This window comes from Heptranchias perlo, chromosome 21 (genome assembly GCF_035084215.1).
Source record: "Heptranchias perlo isolate sHepPer1 chromosome 21, sHepPer1.hap1, whole genome shotgun sequence".
Classification (NCBI taxonomy): domain Eukaryota; kingdom Metazoa; phylum Chordata; class Chondrichthyes; order Hexanchiformes; family Hexanchidae; genus Heptranchias; species Heptranchias perlo.
The window spans coordinates 26,083,616-26,109,584 of record NC_090345.1 but is presented as its reverse complement, the minus strand read 5'-3'; the positions used below and the strand labels follow the sequence as shown (position 1 = coordinate 26,109,584).

Below are 25,969 nucleotides of genomic sequence, written 5' to 3'. Positions count from 1 at the left end.
CTCGCCACAGAATACCAAGCCTCTGACCTGCTCTTGTAGCCACAGTATTTATGTGGCTGGTCCAGTTAAGTTTTTCGTCAATGGTGACCCCCCAGGATGTTGATGGTGGAGGATTCGGCGGTGGTAATGCCGTTGAATGTCAAGAGGAAGTGGTTAGACTCTCTTTTGTTAGAGATGGTCATTGCCTGGCACTTGTCTGGTGCGAATGTTACTTGCCACTTATCAGTCTAGGTCTTGCTGCATGCAGGCACAAAGTGCTTCATTATCTGAGGGGTTGTGAATGGAACTGAACACTGTGCAATCATCAGCAAACGTCCATATTTCTGACCTTATGAAGGAGGGAAGGTCGTTGATGAAGCAGTTGAAGATGGTTGGGCCTAGGACACTGCCTTGATCGCATTTAGAGCCAAGCGGATAGAGCTGCTATTTTGCAGGTGGGCAGGGTTCCCTCTCCCTCTATGCACATATATATATATATATGATCCTGGCAAAGCCCTCTCCATACATAATGTTCTGCGTCACAACACGTCCCCTTGTCCGCCTCTCCCTCCCCCCTCTTCTCTGCCCACCCCCCTCTCGTGTGAATATATCTCTTTCCCCACCCACTCCCGTCCGTACCTCCCCCCGTGTGTATACATTTCTCTCCCACTCACTCACTCCCGTATATGTATACGTATATCCCTCCCACCCACAGTATGTGTATATCTGTCTGCATTCTACGTGTACCTCTCTGCACCGTACCTCGCGCTTCTAGCCACGTGGTTCCGGAGTCTCGAAGCCACTGCGCTCGAGCTGCTTTAGAGTTCGATCTGCGGCCCCACGTGAGGCGGCGGTTGAGCGGCTCCAGTTAGCTCCTCACCTCGTGCATTTCTTCATCCGATTCCCCGCTGCTTTCTTCGGACTCTTCCCCCGACTCGCTCTCTTTCGACTCATCACGTCGCGGCTCCAACACCCGTCGCTTCGTGAAGGACGCCATCTTCCTGCGCGCGCTGTCAGCGGAAGTACACTGTCCCGGAGCCTACCATTTAGGGAGCGAGAAATTACAGCTGCTAATCTGTTGACGTGTCCTTGACCAGTCTTGTTTCTTCTGAAAATTATCTTTTATACTGTATTATGCGAACGGGCTCCTGACTACTAGTGACTGATCTATTCTTCCGCTTGGCCCAATGACGATTTGGAGCAGCCCATCATCTGCGAACTTAGACCCCCAACAGAACCAGCGAGTTACTGCACTCCGGTAACGTCATTGGTGGTAGGGGCCTGCTGTCAGTGAGTGAGTGAGAAACATACAAAATGTGTGAGTGACAGGGACAGTGAGTGACAACATAGAATGACACAGTGAGTGAGAGGTACAAATAGAGTGACAGGGACAGTGAGTGACAAACATAAAATAACACAAACAATGAGTGACAGGTACGTACAGAGGATAGTGACAAAGAAACAATAAATGACATACATAGTGACAGGGACAGCAAGTGACAAACATATAGAATGACACAAACAATAAGTGACACACATATAGAGTGATAGGGATAGTGAGTGACAAATATAAATATATAGAATGACACATAAACAATGAGTGTCAGATACATGCAGAGTACTGGGACAGTGAGTGATAAACATACAGGGACACAGAAGCAATGAGTGACAGGTACATATAGTAATGAAAATAATGTGAGTGACAGGTATATACAGAATGACAAAAATATGTGACAGAGTGATGTAGGAACAAAATGTGAGTGAAATGCACACTGACACAGAAACAAATACATGCAGAATGACACAGGGACATAGAGTGAATGAGAGGTACATACTGAGTGAGTGTCCAATACATAGAGCAACATAAGGACACAGAAACAGTGTGAGTGTCAGCTACATATAGAGCCACATAAACCATGAGTGACATGTGTAAAGAGATACAGAAACAGTGTAACTCACAAATACATACAGAGTGATAGAAACAGTGACAGCTACATACTGAATGACAGGTGCATACAGAATGACAAAGAAATAGTGAATGACAATTACACATAAAGTGACACCGAGATGGAATACTTTGAGTGAGTAACTGAGACACACACAAAGTAAGAAATCCTCTGACTGATGTGAATACATATACACACTTTGTATGAAACAGACAAAGATATAGAAACGCTTAGGAGTGAGAGATACCTACATTGAGCGGCACAGAGACGTACTGTGAATGAGCACCAGAAACATAGATATGAATACACAGAGTGGATTTTGTCTTTCAGGATCTTAATCAATCAGACAGTGACCTACATGCATCACTTCTACATGTTTAGACAGTGAACTGGACTGGTTCAATAGTCCTTCAGCACATATACAAGACAAACAAGAGTTCTTAGAGTACTAGTGACACTGGTGAGCCAGGATAATGTGGGTCTGTACTATCATTGGCTAAATAGAACCAGCAAGTTTATATTTGCTAGAGCAAATTAGAATCCTGCCCATCGGGAGTCAATGGTATTAAAGTAATGTAAAAGGGCCTTGTGTGATAGACATGGATAGATATACACACTATGAATAATCAACAAAGACATGGGGCCAATACTGTGGTCCTGGCATTATTGCTGCTCCATGAACCTAAACCAAAATGAACTGATCTCACACCATAATGCAAGGTTAGTTTATTTAAATATTTTAGTGGCACTCCAGGCATATGGCAAGCAGTATATTGGGAACATCAGTCAGGAAGGAGCTGGGTGGCAGCTGGAATGTTAGCCACCATCAGCCAATGAAGGGCTGATGACTGCCCAAACATTGCCACTAGGCTGTAAAATATATCCCCGCCGCCGCCCCCCCCCCCCTCCCGCAGCACCATCTTCCCTGACATGCCTGCACCAAATGAGTACTTAATGACTGGAGCTTGCTTAAAAATACTGCAGTCACATTATGGGGCGGCCCTTAATTTGAAGAAAATGTGGGATCTTAATGAGTTTGCACTCTTTAGGAGCTTAGTGAGCATTGCGCATGTTTTGTACGTAGGCTACCAACATGATTTGTGGTTGTTGGCCGCACCTGCAAGGCAAATTGAATGCACAGTCGCCTCTGAACCCAGTAATGTGGGCATCTGGCATTGCACTACCAAGCACATAGAAATACGGTATGCATTAGGTGTTGAGTGAGAAATAAATAAAAACACTGATGAAGGACATAAACTCAAGATATATTGTATTTGAAGAGAGTGACAACAGATACAGATGTAAATAGATACACAGAAAAAGCATACACAGTGAGTGGTCTTTTATGGGCTAATTACACGTGATTTCCTGCATCCCTCTGCCAAGCTCTCAATGTCAAGCCCAATATGGGCTGAGATATTGAATGAAGTTTAATCTGTAAAATCAGTTGGGGTCAACATACTAATGACCTAATAACACACAACCTGAATAACACCCAAATGGAAGCCCAACTGGAAAGAATTGGAAGAGATTGTCAGAGTTTTGTTTTGTTCTTTGTTCCTGTGGATAGTGCATTCAGTGCTGTGCAACATTAGGAAATGTATTCATAAAAAAGCATATTTCACTTCTAAATTTATCTTTTTAACAATTAAACTTAAACTGACAAGAGTTTGGCTAGTCTGGATTGTCCAATACCAATTCATCTAACTGATTAGAGAAAAAAATATAGACTAGGAAGCACAGTCTCCAATGTTGTTTCAGTACATTAAAGCTTTAGGAGTTGAAATGATATTGATGAGGTAAAGTGGTTTCTCAACCCTGAGATGTTGTTGCCAATTCTTTATATACAAACTTGAGCCCCCAGTAGCTCAGTGAGTAAATGCATTGCATAATGTAGTGCAGCAATACAGATGAGAGAAATTCAGGATTCAATCTCCAGTCTGTGCTGAATTAGCTGATCTCAGTCAAGATAGGACTGAATGTGCTACAAATGGCCTCAGCACTCCTGGCTAGGGAAATGAAAAATTAGCCATGAACAACTGACTTTTGCAGCATAAGATTTGCCAAAAAAAGTTTTTTTGAATGATAAAGGAACTATCACAGCTACACTCCTTTGATAATGATACCGTAAAAGTTAAACTTTTTAAAAGTTTTTGAACTGCATTCGTCTAACCGAAGTATCAAGTGCTCTATTTTAATAATATGATTCTAAGATACACACATGTACTGTGCAATTATTTCTTCAAACATTTACTTTTTCAGCAATGATAGACAGTCACCCCACTGAGTATCTGAAGCAACATTTTCTAGAAAGAGAGATTCAGACAGGCACTAACTGACCTGTTGGCCTCAACAATAAAGGCTTATCATAGAAGACATTTGTTGAAATGGGTGGTTCACTGACTGCAGTGAAAGTCTTGAATTTGAGTGAGACCTTTAGATAATGTTATCCATTCCTTAATAGAGGGCATTGTTACAAAAGAAGACATTGACGCCTAACTATTTGACATGCTGTTATCTTGTTATAATGAAATATGGGTCTGTTAGTTTCAGTTGTGCTCCAAGCAGTTTAGTTATTTGTAATTCCATTCTGTTGATAGTAGGAATACTGATTAAGTGTGAGAAATGAAAGTCCTTTTACTTAAAGATCCCAAAGAAGGAGAATTGGGACTTGATCCATATGTTCAGGTGAGTGGCCTGAAAGCATTGATTTTGATGTTATTTTATATCAGTATGTCCCAGTTGTGTTTGTGTATTGTGCCAACTAACTGAAACACTGAAACTGCTATTATAGAATGGTTATTTATTCAATGTAATAGATTTCATTGTTGTAGGTTAGTTTCTTGTTAAGATTATCTTGCCATAAAATATCGCAATTAGCCTCCATGTATTTAATGTGATTTTGGAGTGGGCATTTTCAGTGGAAGATTGTACTTGAATCAGCTACAGGTCTAATTGCATATGAAAAGAAATGAGAATTTTGTGATGTAATCTAATTTGGACTATTTTTGTTATCAGGAATTTGCTTCACTTGACCTTCAAGCAACTTTAATTCCTGTTTTATCATTTGAATTTGTATCACTTCAAGACTTATCAAGGAAGGTAAAGAGGGCAATGAAAAATTGAATGTTTAAAAGTTATCAGCTATAATGTATTAGTTGTCAGATTCTGAGAAGAGCTAGTGTATGTCCACTAAGACATCCAAATTATAGCACAGTAAGTACAGAAGTTGACGCACTGATAACTTGCAAAATTTTGTATTGGGGATTATAAATTTGAAAAGGATCAGAATTATATTTTAATTGGCACTGGAAATAGATGTTTTATGCAAAAGAGCAGAAAAACTGGCAAATCAAGACGATTAAATAAAACCTATTGAGAGAAAACTGTAAGAAACTCAGAAACATTTATAGTTGCAGTTTATTAAATCCATACCTTTGCATCACTTTTTTCAAAAGGATAAAGTTGCATAAATTTTTATTTTTCAATAATAACATTTATTATAAATATGAGACCAAATAGAAGCTGAAGTTAATCCTGAAGTAATTCTAAAATGTTATAATGTTACCTATTGTACAATATTCCAATTTATTACAACTGTAGTATTCCTGAAATTAATTGCTCCATAACTGATGAACTTTTGTTGACTTATGGTTCTTTAGAGCCTACTGTTTTGGAGAACAATTGTATGTTTATTCATATAATGGCCTCGATATTAACCCCAGAGAATGTGTCCCCAAACCGCCGAATATGCGCTCGTTGCCGTTTTTACAGCGGTTGGTCCGAGTGTCCCGTTGTGGAAAGGCAGGACACTTCATTAACATATTTAAGTCGGGTTCCCACAGTGAAACTGGGAGCCCAATTTAAATTTTACAGTTGCTGCGTGGGTTTCCCAGGGTTCGGGAAACTCGGCAGTGAAAGAGAGGCGGGGGCTGCCGGCCCCAAGATGGTATGTGCCTTTTACAGCACTCCATGTGTGCCAGGAGGAGCAGGAGTGCTTCCCCCAGCCCCTCAAGGAAGCCGTCAGCCTCACCACAGCAATCATGGCCTCTCTCTCCCTTTTGCCGCAATCGCTGACCTCCCCACCCCCCCCCCCACCAAACAAAAAAGGCCCAATGCCTCTCTCATTGCTGCGATCCTGGCCGACCCCCTCCCTCCCAATTGCCAGGGACTGTCCTCAAGGGTCCACAGCCGCATTCTCCTGCTGCTGTTTTCTTCGCTCTGCAGCCACATAGGCTATCAATTTGGCCGGCTGCCGGGCGGGGAAGAATAAATGATAACGAGGTCCCGCTGTTAAATTTGGCAGGACCTCTGCATTCCCCGCCTCGCTGGGTTGCTCCCCGCACCCTCGCCGCCTCCCCATAAATATCAGAGCCAATATGAGGCCACTACTAAAGTTAGTGCACATGGTTAAAATGGTGTCGCCGTAGCCACACCTGTGGCTAGTCAGCAATTTCTTTTGGACAACTCTTTTTTACAGAATCATTGTACATCAGTATCCAAAGAGAGATATTAACTTTATAAATTGTATAAGAGGCAAGTGCGATTCAGTGCTGAAAATACTGTTGATGAAGCTTGATGGAATTTGAGATTTTTATAACAATGGTAGCCTGAATAGTTTGAATAATACTTGGTTCAAATAACACAGTGAAATTCATGGTAGAATTTTTATACCAACATGTTGTAATAGACAATCGAGTTGTATTTTCTGTGTTTTGTACATATAAATGTATTATACACCTGGTTATTTTTGCAGTAGAAATATTTTCAACAGGCAGCCCATGAAAATATTATTACTGTGAAAATAATGGTTTTGTGGAATGTGCTGTAATGCAGGGATTGATTCATGATTGTAAAGGCGATCACTGCCATCCAAAATGTTTATTGTAGGCAATTAATTCTGCAGTAACTGAATTTCATCCTAATCTGCATGTAGCTTTCACACCCTGAAGCTTATGGTGGTCTGATATTTACCAGTCCCAGAGCAGTTGCTGCTGTGAAGTTATGTTTGGGTAAAAAGGCTATCAGAGAAGGTAAGTGGGTTATTAAACTGTGCGAACAGTTTCTAATATCTTTAATTTATATGTGAGACATTACCCTTCACTTATTAAATATCCACAAATAAAATGAGATAATATTACAAATGTAAATAATATTCAGATTGCTTGTTCTTTCAGGACAACAAGTTGATATGTACATGTGTTCTCAGGTGTGCTTCTAACTTAATTTTGTTAGTTAAAAAGGTTGAATTCCATCGACATATTACTCATCATTCCACTCAGCCATCCTATGTGGAACAACAGACAGGAAAATTCCACTCCTGAAATGGTTTTCGATTTTAATCTCAAGTGCTTCAGTGTTTCACTTTTTAGATAACCAAATAGACATTCTACAATTATACTCCCTACCTAACAGCATTGTGGGAGCACCTTCACCACACGGACTGCAGCTAGTCAAGCAAAAAGGCCTATCACCACCTACTCAAGGGTGACTAGGGATGGGCAATAAATGCCGCCAATGCCAGCAACGCCCACATCCTGAGAATGAATAATGAAAAAAAAGTTTGTGTAGATGATAGAGTTGCTGATGTTACAAAAGTTAGCTCGACTTACTGTTGTTGAATCAGGGATGAAGGATTGATAAAGAATTTCTGGAACATTCAAGGACTGTTTCATTTCCAAAACCATTTTCATTGAATTAATGAAAACACTATATTACGCAGGGATTAAAAGAAAAATCACAAATACTGGAAATCTGAACTAGAAACAGAAAATATTGGAAATACACAGCAAGTCAATAAGCATCTAAAAGGGAATGAAAGGTTAACATTTCAGGGGTGGCCCTTCATCATTACTGGTTTAGTCTGTTTCATGCTTTTATATGCTATTTTGTTTTAGATTGGTTATTTGATTTGCTTTTGAATGTGTCAGCCATGTACCTGTAAACTCTGAAAACCACCCAAAGTGGAGCCAAAAGGCAAAATATGGCCATTTTCTCTCCTTCCCAATCCCAAGTTTGCACACCTGCAAGGCAGTTTTTTGCATCACTTAACCTTTCCCATTTAGTGAAGACTAAAGAAATAAACATCAAATATAATACTTGCGAATACAATGAGTTTTTTTTTAAACCGTAATTGTTTTAAAGTTAATCATCATGCATTGTATAGAGAAAAACCCTGCACAGTGGTGGGAAGTGGCCAGCAAAGGAACATAAGAAATAGGAGCAGGAGTAGGCCCCTCGAGCCTGCTCTCCATTTAGACAGATCATGGCTGACCTTCAATCTCAACTCCACTTTCCTGTCCGGTCCCCATTTCCCTTGATTCCCCGAGAGTCCGAAAATCTATCTATCTCAGCCTTGAATATTACTCAACGATTCAGCATCCACAGCCCTCTGGGGGAGAGAATTCCAAAGATTCACAATTCAGTGAAGATTCAGTGAAGAAATTTCTCCTCATCTCAGTCTTAAATGGCAACCCCATATTCTGCGACTATGCCCTCTAGTTCTAGACTCTTCAGCCAGGGGAAATGTTTCAATGAGATCACCTCTCATTCTTCTAAACTCCAGAGAGTATAGGCCCATTTTACTCAACCTCTCCTCATAGGACAACCCTCTCATCCCAGGAATTAATTTAGTGAACCTTCCATGCACCGCCTCTAAGGCAAGTATATCCTTCCTTAGATAAGGAGACCAAAACTGTATGCAGTACTCCAGGTGAGGTCTCACCAAAGCCCTGTACAATTGTAGTAAAACTTCCTTACTCTTGTACTCCAATCCCCTCACAATAAAGGCCAACATGCCATTTGCTTTCCTAATTGCTTACTGTACCTACATGCCAATTTTTTGTGTTTCTTGTACCAGGACACCCAAGTCTCTCTGGACACCAACATTTAATAGTTTCTCACTATTTAAAAAATATTCTGTTTTTCTGTTGTTCCTACCAAAGTGAATGACCTCACATTTCCCCATTTATTCTCCATCTGCCACCTTCTTGTCCACTCACTTAACCTGTCTATATCCCTTTGCAGACTCTTTCTGTCCTCCTCACAGCTTACTTTCCCACCTAGCTTTGGAGGAAGCAACAGCAATATTTTTTGGCACTGAGTGTGTGTGAAACCTGTGTCCTTGTTTAGCAGTTAATGCAATTCTGAATTCAGATGCACAGGCTGTTTAGTTTTCTCAAAGGACGTCTGATTCAGCAATGTAGATTACAAATCTGATATTGTATTACAACCATAAACAGAGTTTAAATTGTTTCAAATTAGCTTTCCTCCAATGTTGCTTTATTTCAAGCGTCATTGAGTAATAAAATATCTACAATTTTTTACATTCAGTAATGTGCTTAGTCAATACAATGCTGTTTTAAAAAGTGTTAACAAACTTGTCAAAAACAAGGAGACATATAGAAGTGATATAATTTAATAGATAATTAGGAAAAGGCAACAATTATTTCAAACAGTGGCTATAATTTGGTGGCATATACACTTTTGTGTAAATAGCTGCAGGAAGTTAAGCCCCTACTGTCATCAGCAATTTCTTACTTGCAAGTAATAAATTTCTGCTGACAGCCACAAAATGAGTCCCTCATTATAGAGAAACATTTTTACTCATAACTAATATGGTAAGAACCTACTTCAGTTTTAAAATAAATAACATTTCAAGCAGTTCCCATAGTGGTATTTTGCTGTTGAAGCTGTTCAGTGTTTGCTATTACAGAAAACATTGCAATAATCATATTGTGATTAGGAGTGTGGAATAGTGGTCTGTAATATCATAGTCCTGTATCTCTGGGTAGAAGAATAATAAAAATTGTTTTGATGCTTAAAGATGATTATGATTATTATAAATTATAAAAGGAAATAATTTTGGATCCAACTAGTAGTATATGCTTTTTATATGCACTGCAGTGCAGTGTAGCATATTATTGATTCTACTATAATAAATGTGTTAACTGATTCTTTATTGGGTCCATTCTGTAGATTTGATAATGAATAGTAAATTTAATGAAGGACAAATATAATTTTGAATTAAAAATATTCAATGTAATTAATCATATTTCCTAATCTGCTTTTTTCTTTTTAATAGAGTGGAATAATAATTCTTTAAAAGAACGGTGGAATGAAAAATCTGTCTATGTTGTAGGAAGATCTACAGCCGATTTAGGTAAGAAAAGTTAAAGTCATATACACCACAGATACATGTGCAGTAATAGTTGGGGGGGAAATAAGAGATAAATTAATCAGAAGATTCTGGTAAAATTATAAACTGTAAGAATGAAGTTTGAGTACTTATTCCTGAACTTGCAGATTATGATGCTAATTCAGAACTGTTCCTGCCTTTTTGTTATTTTTAATTACTAGTCCATCTCCTGTAGTGCTTTTCACAGGATAAGGAGCAGAGGCCTGAGAGTTAATGGGAAATTAATGCTGGGAAACATGGAGATGGCAAAAATGCTGAACAAATATTTTGTTTCAGTCTTTACAGAATATCCCAACACTGGACAAACAGGGGGTTCTAGGTGGGGAGGAGCTAAATACGAGGAGCTAAATACGATTAAAATCACTAAGGAATTGGTACTCAGTAAATTAATGGGACTCAAGGCGGATAAATCCCCTGGACCTGATGGCTTACATCCTAGGGTCTTGAGGAAAGTGGCAGTAGGGATTGTGGATGCTTTGGTAATAATTTTCCAAAATTCTCTGGACTCGGCAAAGGTCCCAGCAGATTGGAAAACTGCTAATGTAACACCCTTATTTAAAAAGGGTAGTAGGCAGAAGGCTGGAAATTATAGACCAATTAGCCTAACATCTGTGGTGGGTAAAATTTTGGAGTCTATTATTAAGGAGACAGTAGCAGAACATTTGGATAAACATAATTTAATAGGACAAAGTCAGCATGGCTTTACGAAGGGGAAGTCATGTCTGACAAATTTGCTTGAGTTCTTTGAGGACATAACGTACAGGGTGGATAAAGGGGAACCAGTGGACGTAGTGTATTTAGACTTCCAGAAGGCATTCGACAAGGTGCCACATAAAAGATTATTGCTCAAGATAAAGAATCACTGGATTGGGGGTAATATTCTGGCATGGGTGGAGGATTGGTTATCTAACAGGAAGCAGAGAGTTGGGATAAATGGTTCATTCTCGGACTGGCAACCAGTAGCCAGTGGTGTTCCGCAGGGGTCGGTGCTGGGTCCCCAACTCTTTACAATCTATATTAACGATTTGGAGGAGGGGACCGAGTGTAACATATCAAAGTTTGCAGATGATACAAAGATGGGAGGGAAAGTAGAGAGTGAGGAGGACATAAAAAACCTACAAGGGGATATAGACAGGCTGGGTGAGTGGGCGGAGATTTGGCAGATGCAATACAATATTGGAAAATGTGAGGTTATGCACTTTGGCAGGAAAAATCAGAGAGCAAGTTATTATCTTAATGGCGAGAAACTGGAAAGTACTGCAGTACAAAGGGATCTGGGGGTCCTAGTGCAAGAAAATCAAAAAGTTAGTATGCAGGTGCAGCAGATGATCAAGAAGGCCAACGGAATGTTGGCTCTTATTGCTAGGGGGATAGAATATAAAAACAGGGAGGTATTGCTGCAGTTATATAAGGTATTGGTGAGACCGCACCTGGAATACTGCATACAGTTTTGGTGTCCATACTTAAGAAAAGACATACTTGCTCTCGAGGCAGTACAAAGAAGGTTCACTCGGTTAATCCCGGGGATGAGGGGGCGGACATATGAGGAGAGGTTGAGTAGATTGGGACTCTACTCATTGGAGTTCAGAAGAATGAGAGGCGATCTTATTGAAACATATAAGATTGTGAAGGGGCTTGATCGGGTGGATGCAGTAAGGATGTTCCCAAGGATGGGTGAAACTAGAACTAGGGGGCATAATCTTAGAATAAGGGGCTGCTCTTTCAAAACTGAGATGAGAAGAAACTTCTTCACTCAGAGGGTAGTAGGTCTATGGAATTTGCTGCCCCAGGAAGCTGTGGAAGCTACATCATTAAATAAATTTAAAACAAAAATAGACAGTTTCCTAGAAGTAAAGGGAATTAGGGGTTACGGGGAGCGGGCAGGAAATTGGACATGAATTTAGATTTGAGGTTAGGATCAAATCAGCCATGATCTTATTGAATGGCGGAGCAGGCTCGAGGGGCCGATTAGCCTACTCCTGCTCCTATTTCTTACGTTCTTATGTTCTAGTAAGCAGTTGATACTGTGTAGGAAATAAGCAGCAAGATGAGACCTGGAAGTGGATGGGAATGTGGGAAGAGGCATAGCGCAGGCAAGGGCCAAGGTCCATCACAGTGCAGGAGGCCTGGTAGTGAGCAGTTGGGAAGGAGGGTGGTGGAGGGATACCTGGAGAGGAAGCATCAAGCAGTGAAATATGCAGGTAAATTACAACTTATCTCTTTTTGAGTTGTTGGGCCTTAAGCAAAGAACTCTCATGGTAGTGGAAAGAGTGATTTTTTTGTACTATATCTGATTCATTCATTGGCTGTTTTTCACAGAACAAACAATCAGAACAGGAAGCTGACAATTTTCCATAGCATTTGATTGGTTGATACTAAACTGTTGGGGGAAGCATTTGCCTCTGAGGAGGTAGCCAGACACCTACAAAAGAAGATCGCAGGGCCTCATTTAAATTAAACTTCCCGGACTCCCGCCAGATTCACTACCTGGCTGGCGGGCGGGCGCGGGAATTTGGCCGCAGCCGGGGAACCGTGGGAACAGTCCCCAGCAGTTAGTGGGTGGAGGAGTTCTAGGGTAATTGGGGAGTGCAGGAGATTCCCTCATGCTTGGTCTCGAGAGTGCTGCAGATTCCCTCGTGTTTGGATTTGGGAAGGATGGGGATTCCCTCGTGCTTAGATTGGGGAAGGCTGGGGTTTCCCTCGCGTTCGGATTTGGGAAGGGTGGGGATTCCCTCGTGCTTGGATTGGGGAAGGCTGGGGTTTCCCTTGCGTTCGGATTTGGGAAGGGTGGGGATTCCCTCGTGCTTGGATTGGGAAAGGCTGGGGCTTCCTTCGCGTTCAGATTTGGTAAGGGTGGGGATTCCCTCGTGCTTGGATTCGGGAGCGCTGGGGATTCCCTCGCGTTCAGATTGGGGAAGGGTGGGGATTCCCTCATGCCTGGATTGGGGAAAGCTGGGGCTTCCCTCGCGTTTGGATTCAGGAGGGCTGGGGATTCCCTTGCGTTTGGATTTGGGGAGCCTGGGGATTCCCTTGCATTTGGATTTGGGAAGGCTGGGGATTCCTTCGCGTTTGGATTCGGGAGTGCTGGGGATTCCCTCGCATTTGGATTCGGGAGGGCTGGGGAATCCCTCACATTGTGCGATGAGGGAGGCTGGAGTTGGGGAGGCCCAAGGACGTCTTGAGGGGCCTGGGGGGGTGGGGGGGGGAGCATTTCTTCTGCTCCTAGCCCACAAGGAGTTCAAAGAGAAGGAAGTTTTAAAAACTTACCTTGGCATCTTCTAGCCAGTCCGCTCCTCCCGCCATCTTTCTGCTGCTGGGAAAGATGGCTTCTCCCATGGTGCCAAGGCTACTCTCCTGAGGTGGCGCTTCAGCAATCCCACGTGCTCTGCGGGAGAACAAACTGCAGGACTGCTGTGATGTTTTGGAGGCCCCTGTCAACATTGGTCCCCAGAGCCATGATGGCAGCCGTTTGAGCTTCTATGGCAGCAGTCTGTGACGGAAGCTGTCAGCAGAGGCTCCATCGTGGTGGGTGCCGCTATGGTGTTAATGGAGCTGACCGCTCGGTCTATGTTGGACAGAATGATCTCCCTGCTCTGCACGAAGCCTTGAGACAAGTTGGAGCTGGACTCCTCCATGTTTCGTGACATTGTGCGTAAGCTCCCTGGCAGGCTATCCAGTGCACCTAGCATTTCCTAGTATATACCCTAGAACCTTTTTCAATAGCCTGGACCCCCAAAGTCAACATCTGAGTCTACTGCAGAAGAACTAGTATGCAACCTCGCGTTCCGGCAAGCTGGCACCTGTGACATCCTAGCTCCTGTGCACTTGTGACCATGTGTAGATACATCCTCTAACCTAGCCTCTAAAGTACGCCTGGTGCCAGTATCTGAGCTGGTGCTTGCGGGGGTCAGATCGAGTGATGGCGCATCTTCAGGAAGGCTCGCCTCCTATTCTATTGCTGGTGTAGTTGATGCCTGGAGGGTCTCCTGACCCCAGAGTGGGGGGTGGGGAGAGGATGCCCCTCCTCCTGTCCACTTCCTGCACCAGGGCCTCCAAGGCAGTGTCCAAGAACCATGGTGCTCTCACAGTGCTTGCTTCGGCCATATTACTGCTTGCAAAAGTCTTTCATTGGTGTCTGCAGCCAGAGCGCACCTCCCTTTTAAGAGGTGCTGGCTGCTTTTCAGTAGAGGCATTGATGCCTGATGTCTGCCCCCCCAACACCCCACACTACAGACATGCAACCACTGAGTAGTGCAGGTAGTGCTGCCTGCGTGATTAAAATGATCAGTCAGTACAAATATTGCGTGCTGCCTGAGTCAACACTAACAGGCTCACACAGAGCGCACCACGCCACCTGCGAGCCATATTCTGGGCGCAAACAGATTTCTAGGCCACTGACTCTTGTGGGTTCTACAGGGGCCACCTGTCCTCTGTATTTCACCCAAGGTTGCTATTATACATGTGTGACCCTAGTCAGGGAATGTCAGCAGACTAATTGACATGGTACCCTTTAAAGTGTAATACAGCAACAACTCTACGCATTCAGGTAAGGAGGTGAAGAGAGAAAACTGGCAACAAAAGAATGTTGGGGCCTGTGCATCTATATAGAAAAAAATGTTAGAATGCAGCAGGAGTAACAGCTGCATTACCCAGAACATTGCAATTTAAAGATCTATAACTGCACTAACATTTTTAAAAAAAGTAATTCTGAGATGTGAGAGTGACAGAGCTAGATCTTTTCACCTGGTCTGTGATAGATTGGAAAGGTGTAATATTGTCCAGTGGAGTAGTAGCTATTTTCTGGAATCAAGTGCGTGAGAAAAAAATCCCCCCAGTGCTTGCGGCTGCTGCATTCACATGTGTGAGTATACAGAATACTTCCATAGGTTATTCTGCAAATCTGTGGCACAATATTCTCTTTATTTCTATCATTCTGATTGATGTGTAAGTGTAATGAGTTTAAAAATCTTTCTTTTTTTTCTCTTTATAGTAAAGGAAATTGGTCTTGCAACACAAGGAGAAGACTCAGGAAATGCAGAAAAACTAGCTGAGCACATCTGTATCAGTAAGTGAACAAACATATCTATGGAATTTACAAAATCTCTTTAGCAAGCATTTCAAATTCAGTTCATACATTTTATTTTTTTATGAATACATAGGAACAGGAGTAGGCCATTCAGCCTCTCGTGCCTGCTCCGCCATTCGATAAGATCATGGTTGATCTGTGATCTAACTCCATATACCTGCCTTTGGCCCATATCCCTTAATACCTTTGGTTGCCAAAAAGCTATCTATCTCAGATTTAAATTTAGCAATTGAGCTAGTATCAATTGCCGTTTGCGGAAGAGAGTTCCAAACTTCTACCACCCTTTGTGTGTAGAAATGTTTTCTAATCTCGCTCCTGAAAGGTCTGGCTCTAATTTTTAGACTGTGCCCCCTACTCCTAGAATCCCCCTACTCCTAGATGTCTTTACAGCTAATAATTAGATACTGAAAATAGCATAAAAAAGGTTAATATTTAAGGTGAGAAAATAAATGTACTGGGCTACTTCTTGACTCCTTTTAATCAAAGCATGGCCTACAAGCCAAACATTCTACTAGATTAGTATTCAGTAGCAAACAGGAAATGGCCAATGATGTACAATGCAGCAGTTAGATACAAACAGTCATATTAGGTATGACATAGAAATGAAGATTAGTGCCTTAGAACATAAGAAGTAAAGGCTATAGTTGTACTGCAGCTACTAGTCTCAGACCAATATCTGTGGAGTGCAATATGCACTTGCCAAACCAAAGTTACAATGTCCACTGCACATTGCTGTGAGTCACACTGAAGTCAGCCATAAAGGAGCTCTGTCAGTGTGTGCCTGGGCACATAGGCAGAGCTCTGCCACCTGGGCGGCTAATTTTTAATGTTAGCAGAGAGCAGGCTGAGCGATGGCTTTCACATAGCAATGAAATATTTAAATGTAAATTAAAGTGCCCAGGTAGTTGGGACTTTTAAAACTCAAATGGTGTGTGATAGCCTCCTGGAAGGAGTTTCACATTTGCTGACCTTAGTACACTTGATCAGGAACTGACTGTCCAAGTTATACTACCAGTTTCCCATCAATGTGCACTGAAAACACTTTGTATTGACATGAAGCTGGCAGTGTTACACTTCACAAAATATATATCCTATACAGTAGAAACGAGTGATAAGATGAGTTATTGGGAAGATTCTAATCTGAAATTACTCTTGATTTAAACTGGCAGTTTATACAGAACTATTACTTTATGTTACTCCTTTCCAGTGTATTACATGGAAATTCCAACACAGAAACAGGTAGTTAAGCCCAACCAGTCCATATAGATTTTCTTCCATTGCAGGATTTTTGATTTTGGACTTGCACTGTTACAATACTGATTATGCTTTGTAAAAAAAAATCTTGTCCTGCTTTCCACAGAAGAATCTTCAAATTCCCTGCCTCTTCTGTTTCCTTGTGGTGCACTAAAAAGAGAGCTACTTCCCAAATGTCTAAAAGAAAACAGTACGTATTATTTTTCTGAGGTAAAAAGATAACTATTAGTGGTGGAAATGTGTAATAAAAATAGAAAATGCTGGAAGTGCACAGTTCTATCACTAGTTCTAATGAAGAAATGTTGACATATTTTTCTTTTTAGATGCAGACCAAACTGCTATGCATTTATTGTATTTTTAAAAAATCAGATGCTGTATCTCTAATGTAAGTCTATTCTTACTTAAATTACGGAAAGAATAGCCATAAAAAGTGTATATTCATACCAGTGACCACTGTTATCTCTGTGCTGTTCTTCATAATGAACTAATCAAGTTACTTAAAAAATGCAATATGTTGAGCTTGTGGTAAAAGATTATTTTAAACTTGTACGATTATTACTCATTAAGAGTAGATGCAGTCTTTATTTTTCATTTTCCTTTTCATTCTCCCCATCCCACCCCTGCCATACCTCCCCTCCTTAGCTGAAAGGATCAATCTGGCCAGTCAGCAAACGTCTCCACAAAAGTCTTCAGTGTACTACAGAGTTCATCTATGTAGGAAAGGAGATAGAATGAGCATAAGCAGGATCTTTTCCACTCTCACTGTCCCTAGGTAGCCTTCCCAATCTGGTTAATTGACAGAATAGTCATTTACATTCTATTTGGAAATCCAGCTCTCCAACATTGCATCTACTGGGCTGTTTCTAAAACTGATCTGTGTTTATCATATTGCCCATATAACACTGTGGGGTAAATGATATGATTTAGTGGTCCCAGAGCAGAGCTTTGCACGATGGGAATGCATATCAGGTATTCAGACAAAAAGGTTCAGTGCATCTGATTCGCAGTTTACATAATGATCCATCCATTAAATTTAATGGTAGCATTTACCCCTATATGTATTGTTCTTTACCCACCCGCAACTTATTTTCACAAAGGAGGAGTCTCACAGCAAGTAAACCAAGGAGATTTTAATTCCATCAGTCTGGGCTGGATTTAAACCTAGATCTCAGAAATGAAAGCCCAGATTCAACTCACAGCTCTCCTTTTAGAGATTTCTGATCATTTTTTTGCTCTAAAATATTGCTATAAGACGTAAGTGTATCTTGTAAACTTGTTAAGAATCGAACCTCATTGATGTATTGGTTGTAATTAATACTCAAAGGAAAAAATGTTCATTAAGATCTGTTCTATTTCTATGAAGAACAGTGTGCACAAAGGAGTGATATGCATCTGTTAGAGCTTTTGCACTGCTTAATACTTATTATTTTTGCTTTACATTTATAAAAGTCTGCACCAATTTCAGGTGTGCCTTTGGAGAGCATCACTGTCTATCAGACATCTCAACATCCTTGCTTCCAGCAAGCTTTGAATGATTATTTTTCAGAACAGGTATGTCATTCAGGTTATACTCCATCACATGTCTATTTACACTACATGAAATGATACTCTGTAAGTTAATTGGTCAGTGGACTCTATTAGTCAAAGTCTCCACTCACCGACATCAATGTGTAAAAACAATCTACCTGTTGTAACTGAAATGAATGTCTTTCCTTAGGGGGTTTAATTTGCACTAAGCACATTGTGCATTAAATGAGAGTTCTTATTTTTCTCCCTATTTTTCTTACCATATTCGCAGTAACAAGCACATGTACTCAATTCATGTTTGTACCTCTGATGGATTAAGATGGACAACTTTAAGCGGCTACTGTGGGAAAAAACTTCAATAATGTTGCTGTATCACAAGTTAACTTTCTTAATAGACCAGCTATGGCATGTTCAGATTGGCTACAGTCAGACATAGAAAGGCCCGCTTTACTGATTAGGCCCTTCAGATGATTCTGGATAGCATGAGAGAATAAAGAAATACTATCTACAGGTTGGAAGAGCAAACGGCCACTAACAAGGGGCCTCAGCAGATGTGGGAGGCAATCACTTGGAATGTCCATAACCCACTGCACAAGAAGATGTCCAATTTGGAGAAAAGTGCCAACATTAGCAATGAGGAACATTGGCAGTTATGTTGCACTACAGGCTAGTATCAGGGAAGAATAACCATGAAGTGTGGTAAAAACTGATTGACCTATGTCCTTGAGGGAACCTGCCACCCTACCCAGTCTGGACTACATGTGACTCCAGACTAGGTGTTTGACTTTTAATGCGATCAGGATAATAGGAATGTGCAGTGAATGCTGCCCAAATCCCAAAAATATAGGTATGACTTTATATTGATATAAAGGTATGAGTGGCAATTGTCTTACATTGGTGTTCAAGGGGCTGCAGCTGTGAGCCATATTTGCCGAAAACTCTGCCGCACATATCCTATGTCACATATATCCTGTCCTATACTAAGTCCTACTCACCCATCACTACCATTTTCTCTAGCCTACATTGGCTCCCATATGCAACATACAAAAAAGGACACGAAAAGACCAACTGATCCATCTAGCCTGTCTCATCCAGACATGGTGCACCATCAATCCAGCCCCCCAGTCACACACAATCATACACCAGCAAAACATTAGGCCAATTTAGGAAAAACCGTTGGAAATTCCTCTCCGACCCCCAAAATTCATTTTAAACAAGGAAACCACAGTAACTGATATTACTAATCACGGCTAACCCATCTACCTTTTATGACACAAGATTATCTTCCACTCGCAGGAACTTGTCCAGCTGTCTTTTGAAGCCGGTAGAGAATCCATCCTCACTGAACATTTTAGCAAAGTATTCCAGAAGTCGATGACTTTGTGTGAAAAGAAGTACTTTCTGGAGGCTATGTTTACTGATGTCCTCTTGTACTCCTTCCCTATCTAGCTCAAATGACCTATTCACTAGAACACAATCTATTCCCTTGAAAGACCTCAATTATATACCCTGAAAGTCTATGACATGACATGAGTGCAATCAATGATGTTTTGTACTTGAAAAATGCTACATGACTAGTAAAATTGGGTCTGCCTCACCAGCTGGTGCTTCTTGTCACTGTTGAACTTGATGTTTGCTGACGTATTGCAGAATAGGGCATCTGTTACGTTAGTGATACAGCTGTGAACTGCATACGAATGTCTCCTGGAAGCATCCAGTAGCTTAAATATTTTAGTGCAATGGTCACTTTCACTTCCACTGAGAGTGCTGTCCAGGGTTGTATCTTGGCTGTAGCTCTAATTCCAGAAGATAACCTGAGTCTGAAATCACATCCCTGTCAAGGCACAGCCTCCTTATACACAACTTCTCAATGAGATGCTTATAGGTGGCAGTACTCACGCTACATAGGGTAGTGGTGAGACCTGTAAATCCACCTCCTAAACTTCAAACAACTTGGGCTTTGGTCTCCTGGAGTTGTTGTTGCTCTTCCTCCAAAGTATTTAACATTGACAGACTTGAACACCACCTATGCTGGAGAGTTCACAGAAAGTCTCGTCCTTTATGCAATATTTCACTCTGCCAGCTCCCTCCAGAGCCTTAATACCAGTTTTAAATGGAATAAATCAACATGTTTTGGGAATCTTGAGTAAATGTGTATATTCCACATTGATTATTGCTTAGCAGGAGAGTAACAGAACAAAGAAAGCTTCAATGACAGGATTGTGCACCAATGTGCCTTAGAAATAGTAACTCCCAGGTACAAGAGCATGGACAAAAATATTCTATTGTCTCTTTAATGCTAATAGACAAAATTACTATCTCTTAATGCACACTTAAACATGTGCATTGGCTCGAACACACAAAGCAAATTAACCCTCTAGAAATAACTGTTTACAATATTAGCGTACAAATGCTTAATACATTCATATGGTATTCCTACGTCCAGTGTTTTAAGGGAAGTGTTATTCTATTTATTTTAAATGGGTTAACAACTCTATATTAAATTAGCGAACAGAGGAATGTCTTACAAACATATTACATATTTGTACATTAATATCGCTCAGACATTCTAATACATTCAAAAAGGGTGTAAGGATAAACCCAGCAACTATAAGCCAGTCAGTTTAACCACGATGGCGGGGAAGCTTTTAGAAAGGATAATCCAGGACAAAATTAATAGTCACTTGGACAAGTGTGGATTAATAAAGGAAATCCAGCATGGATTTGTTAAAGGCAAATCGTGTTTAACTTACTTGATTGAATTCTTTGATGAGGTAAAAGGGAGGGTTGATGAGGACAATGCAGTTGATGTTGTGTATATGGACTTTCAAAAGGCGTTTGATAAAGTGCCACATAATAGGCTTGTCAGCAAAATTGACGCCCATGGAATAAAAGGGGCAGTGGCAGCGGCAGCATGGATACGAAATTGGCTAAGTGACAGGAAACAGAGTAGTGGTGAACGGTTGTTTTTTGGACTGGAAGAAGGTATACATTGGTATTACCCAGGGGTCGTTACTGGACTACTGCTTTTTTTGATATATATTAATGACTTGGACTTGGGTGTACAGGGCACAATTTCAAAATTTGCAGATGACACAAAACTTAGAAGTGTAGTAAACAGTGAAGAGGATAGCAATTGACTTCAAGAGGACATGGACAGACTGGTGGAATGGGCGGACACATGACAGATGAAATTTAATGCAGTGAGAAATGATACATTTTGGCAGGAAGAATGAGGAGAGGCAATATAAAGTAAATGGTACAATTCTAAAAGGGGTACAGGAACAGGAACAGGGAGACCTGTAGGTATATGTGCACAAATCTTTGAAGGTGGCAGGATGGGTTGAGAAAGCGGTTTAAAAAAAGCATACGGGATCCTGGGCTTTATGAATAGAAGCATAGAGTACAAAAACAAGAAAGTTATGTTGAACCTTTATGAAACATTGGTTTCACCACAGCTGGAGTATTGTGTCCAATTCTGGGCACCACACTTTAGGAAGGATGTGAAGGCCTTAGAGAGGGTGCAGAAAAGATTTACTAGACTGGTTCCAGCGATTAGGAACTTCAGTTACGTAGATAGACTGGAGAAGCTGGGATTGTTCTCCTTAGAGCAGAGAAGGTTAAGAGGAGATTTGATAGAAATGTTCAAAATCATGAAGGGTTTAGATAAAGTAAATAAAGAGAAACTGTTCTCATTGGTGGAAGGGTCGAGCACCAGAGGGCATAGATTTAAGGTGATTGGCAAAAGAACCAAAGACGACATGAGGAAAAACTTTTTTACGCAGCGAGTAATTATGATCTGGAATGCGCTGCCTGAAAGGGTGGTGGAAGCAAATTCAATCATGGCTTTCAAAAACGAATTAGATAAATACTTGAAGGGAAAAAATTTGCAGGGCTACAGAGGAAGAGCGGGGTAATGGGACTAACTGGATTGCTCTTACAATGAGCCGGCACGGGTTCGATGGGCCGAATGGCCCCCTTCAGTGCTGTAACCGTTCTATGATTCTATGATCTAAAATGGCAGAAACAACACAATACCACTGTGGAGCATCATTATGACCATATCTTTGCGATCCCATTATATAGGCTATGCTTGAACTAACAATCAGAATTCACACTGGGTAGAACATAAGAGATAGGAGCAGGAGTAGGCCATTTGGCCCTTCGAACCTGCTCCGCCATTCAATTAGATCATGGCTGATCTGATTCTGGCCTCAACTCCACTTTCCCGCCTGTTTCCCCTATTCTTTGACTGCTTTGCTGACCAAAAATTTGTCTAACTTAGCCTTGAATATATTCAATGACTCAGCCTTTGGGGCAAAGAATTCCAAAGGTTCACAACCCTCAGAAGAAATTTCTCCTCATCTCTGTCTTAAATGGGCGACCCTTTATTCTGAGACTATGCCCCCTAGTTCTAGATTTCCTTATGAGGGGAAATATCCTCTCAGTATTTACCCTGTCAAGCCCCCTCAGAATCTTATATGTTTCAATAAGTTCTCCTCTCATTCTTCTAAACTCCAGTGAGTTATAGGCCCAACCTACTCAATCTTTCCTCATAAGAAAACCCTTCCATACCCGGAATCAACCTAGTGAACCTTCTCTGAACTGCCTCCAATGCAAGTATATCCTTCCTTAAATAAGGGGACCAAAACTGTACGCAGTGCTCTAGGTGTGGTCTCACCAGCACCTTGTACAGTTGTAGCAAGACTTCCCTGCTTTTATACTCCATCCTCCTTCAAATAAAGGCCAATATTCCATTTGCCTTCCTAATTACCCGCTGCACCTGTATGCTAACTTTGTGTTTCATGTACGAGGACACCCAAATCCCTCTGTACTGCAGCATTCTGTAGTCTTTCTCCATTTATATAATATTTTGCTTTTTTATTCTTCTACCAAAGTGGATGACTTCACACTTTCCCACATTATACTCTGTCTGCCAAATTTTTGCCCACTCGCTTAACCTATCTATATCCCTTTGCAGACACTTTGTGTCCTCCTCACAACTTACTTTTCCACCTATCTTTGTGTCAGCAGCAAATTTGGTCACTCTTTGATTTTCATCAGGACGTGGTCGGTCCGCTCTCGCTCTGCGTTATTTTTATTCCTGCTCCGCTCTCACTGTTTCCCACCGCTGTGGTAAGCTCTCGCATTCGCTCTGTGCTGTTTTTATCCCCGCTCCGCTCTCACTGTTTCCCGCCGCTCTGGTAAACTCTCGCTCTCGCTCTGCACTGTTTTTATCCCCGCTCCACTCTCACTGTTTCCCGCCGCTCTGGTAAACTCTCGCTCTTGCTCTGCGCTGCTTTTATCCACGCTGCACTCTCACTGTTTCCCACTGCTTTGGTGAACTCTCGTTCTGCGCTGTTTTTATCCCCACTCCGTTCTCACTGTTTCCTGCTGCTCTGGTTCCGCTACTGTTTATAAATGAACAGTATAAATAGAATATATAATTGTAATACTGTTCATTTTCACTGATTAGGATGATTGATAGTAGATTGCAATTTATGATGCTATTCTGACAAGTGATATATATTTTCATAGAAGTATACAGTTTGGAACTGGAGAGAGAAAAACACTTTAATCTATTTTCCTTTTTTCTACCAGGGAATCCCAGAAAGTATCACCTTTTTCAGTCCTTCTGGTGTCAAGTTTTGCCTGAAGACTATTAAAAAATTGGCAGGAGATTTCATTGATCAAATTAAGGTACATTTCTCATGAAATGCCTCATGTTTTGCTCAAGTGATCTTATCCCATTGATTAAGCTCATATTGGAAGGTACTGTAGGGCTGATTCAGCAATTGCATGTTCAGAGCGCATCTTTGCATTCCGGGAGCATGCCTCACTGAATGAGGTAAGCAGGCCTAAGCTCCCAATTCATGATGTATCGAATTTCTCATTTTTTGGAAGCCTTGCACAGAGTGTATGTAACTCTCATTAGATCTTAGTTTTAGTCAATTTTATTCAAATTGATCCCACATCAAAATCAGCAATCCTCTTCACCTGTTCACTCTTTCAGCACAAGTTGCCCATTTATAAAAAGCATTGCTGGGATCTCTTGCTCCAGCTCTTAGAAGATTGATTCTTAAAGATGTGATTGCTAGTTTAGTATTGCATTGAAAGTTTTATTTTGTGTAATTTTCACATAGCAGTATCTGCATTATTTATTGCTGATGTTTACTGCTGCATTTCCCATTGCAAGACTATTTTTGCAGATAAGTTTTCCTACAACAGTGTTGCTTACAGCAACTGCTTCATTAGCTGCAACCGCAGTGTTCAATATGGAAATTCCATTTTGCGTTTCAATGGCAGTGGTAGATTTGGAAGAGAAAGAGGCGTTCATGCAGAAGGAATGAAGACAAGTGCAATTGCTCCTCAGGCATCGGCACCCACTCGGTCTCAATCCAGCAGCAAAGTCTTCACACATTGGCACACTTAACGCGATATCTGTACCATTTATGCTTCATGAAAGAGACCATCATGCCATCTCCCCAAACCCGACTTGCACACAAGGTCGATCACAGGAATAGCCTGCCCATGACTATGAATGTTACCACAGGATTGTATTTTACACACCCAGATCCTTCCAAGTCACCATTGGTGACATTTGCCACATCAGTCAGCCTTCAGTCCATTATTGCATAAACAAGTGGCAGAAGCCTTGTTTGATAAGAAAAACACTTTCATCAGTCTCCCATGGAAAGGCAGCTACAACATGAAAAGGTGCAGACCTTTATCAGGTGACAAGGTTTGCAAAAGTGCAAGGGCTCAATAATGACATACACCTTTGCCCTTGCACTGGCTGCTCCTATCCTCTATCCTTGGTTGGGCACACGAGCATCACTTAGAGAGATACTGTCTCATCTGTGCATCCTCTTGCAATGCCTCAGCTGCTGAGTATCACTTGCAGATGGTCAGTGTACGAACAGACTCTTAGCCACCACTTAGGTGTGCGAAGCCTGCCATCAAGGTTTTCTTAAGCCAACACCCTAGTCTCTCCAAGCCAGAGGTGAGAGCCTTGTAAATTGGAACCCCAGATCTCAGTAGCAGAAGTTACAGCATTTGTGAGGGAAACTGGACCTGTGCTTTGGACCTCTATCTTAGGAGCTCCCCTATGTATATGCCCATTGAGTTGCAGCGGTCTGCAGTTTCCCAGTCTCTCTTGCAGTACAGCTCAGGTGTCAAAGCAGCACTTATGCAGTTCATGACATACCATGCAGGAAATTCTGAACATTCTCAAAGGACTGTTCCATTAATGAGCTTCCCTCTATAAGAAGCTCTGTAAGTTAAGAATGTCCGGGCTCTGCAACACAGGAAACAGGCCTGACCCTCTGTTCAGGTTGTTTGTGCTTCTCTACAGCTATCTCCATGTCCCTTCTCACTTGAGCTGTGTGCTTTACCAGGTGCTTCATCCTAACCCAACAACTAAATGGAATGAAGGTTTTCATTCAGCTATGTTTTGTGAAAGTTAGGACGTTTTATTACATTGCTTTATTGTTTTCTTTACAGTTTGCAGCAATAGGACCCACAACAGCTGAAGCCATGACAACAGAGGGACTCACCGTGAGCTGTACTGCTGGAAAACCTACACCACAAGATCTGGCAGCTAGTATAAGAAGAGTGCTCTAGCAAAGCACGGAGTACATATTAGTAAAGAGTTGCTAATCTCTTATGGATGAACATATTTGCTTAATTTTCATCTGTTCTTGCTTTAGATTGCCTTGTGTTTCCTTTCATTGTAAAATTACTTTAAATCAGGACAGTTCCATCTGATTTTTGAATCAATTCTATGGGAAAAAATCTGTAGTAGTGCAGTTTCTTAATATGATTTTCCAAATGCATTTGTAACATACAGCAAGTAAGATTTGTAACAAAATCCTGCATGTGTGAATTCCTCAGAAATTGCTTGTTGGTTAGTCGCACTGATACAAAGATATTATACAACCTTGTAAAAGGGATTTATTATAAATAGTATCAAATCTACAA

The 25,969-nt window shown here is 41.2% G+C and overlaps 2 protein-coding genes across 7 annotated transcripts in view; one reads left to right on the top strand and one right to left on the bottom strand.

Annotated features, from left to right (window-relative positions):
• Positions 1-1,145, bottom strand: part of bccip (BRCA2 and CDKN1A interacting protein) — a 17,402-nt gene extending 16,257 nt beyond the window's left edge. Inside the window, exon 1 of one of the 2 annotated variants that reach the window (XM_068002349.1) lies at positions 860-1,145. In XM_068002349.1, the coding sequence (XP_067858450.1) occupies positions 860-976 (117 nt within the window). In that variant the 5' untranslated portion in view covers positions 977-1,145. The other variant, XM_068002350.1, reaches the window with a different exon arrangement.
• Positions 784-25,969, top strand: uros (uroporphyrinogen III synthase). 5 transcript variants are annotated; one of them, XM_068002353.1, is made up of 10 exons: positions 784-1,252; positions 4,526-4,613; positions 4,944-5,027; positions 6,862-6,958; positions 10,009-10,086; positions 15,113-15,187; positions 16,569-16,652; positions 17,928-18,013; positions 23,591-23,689; positions 25,493-25,969. In XM_068002353.1, the coding sequence occupies exons 2-10, from the start codon at positions 4,551-4,553 to the stop codon at positions 25,610-25,612; spliced, it is 786 nt and encodes a 261-aa protein (XP_067858454.1). In that variant the 5' UTR covers positions 784-1,252; positions 4,526-4,550; the 3' UTR covers positions 25,613-25,969. The 5 variants fall into 5 exon arrangements, with proteins under 5 accessions (XP_067858454.1, XP_067858455.1, XP_067858453.1 ...); XM_068002354.1 differs by having other exon boundaries at positions 785-1,237; positions 4,529-4,613; XM_068002352.1 differs by having other exon boundaries at positions 785-1,237.

Bases quoted from the DNA above. Each gene is read 5' to 3' on its own strand.
- uros (XM_068002353.1), top strand. From the start codon at position 4,551: ATGAAAGTCCTTTTACTTAAAGATCCCAAAGAAGGAGAATTGGGACTT. The intron at 15,188-16,568 runs GTAAGTGAACAA...TGCTTTCCACAG, and splicing joins AGCTGAGCACATCTGTATCA to AAGAATCTTCAAATTCCCTG. The intron at 18,014-23,590 runs GTATGTCATTCA...TTTTTCTACCAG, and splicing joins ATGATTATTTTTCAGAACAG to GGAATCCCAGAAAGTATCAC.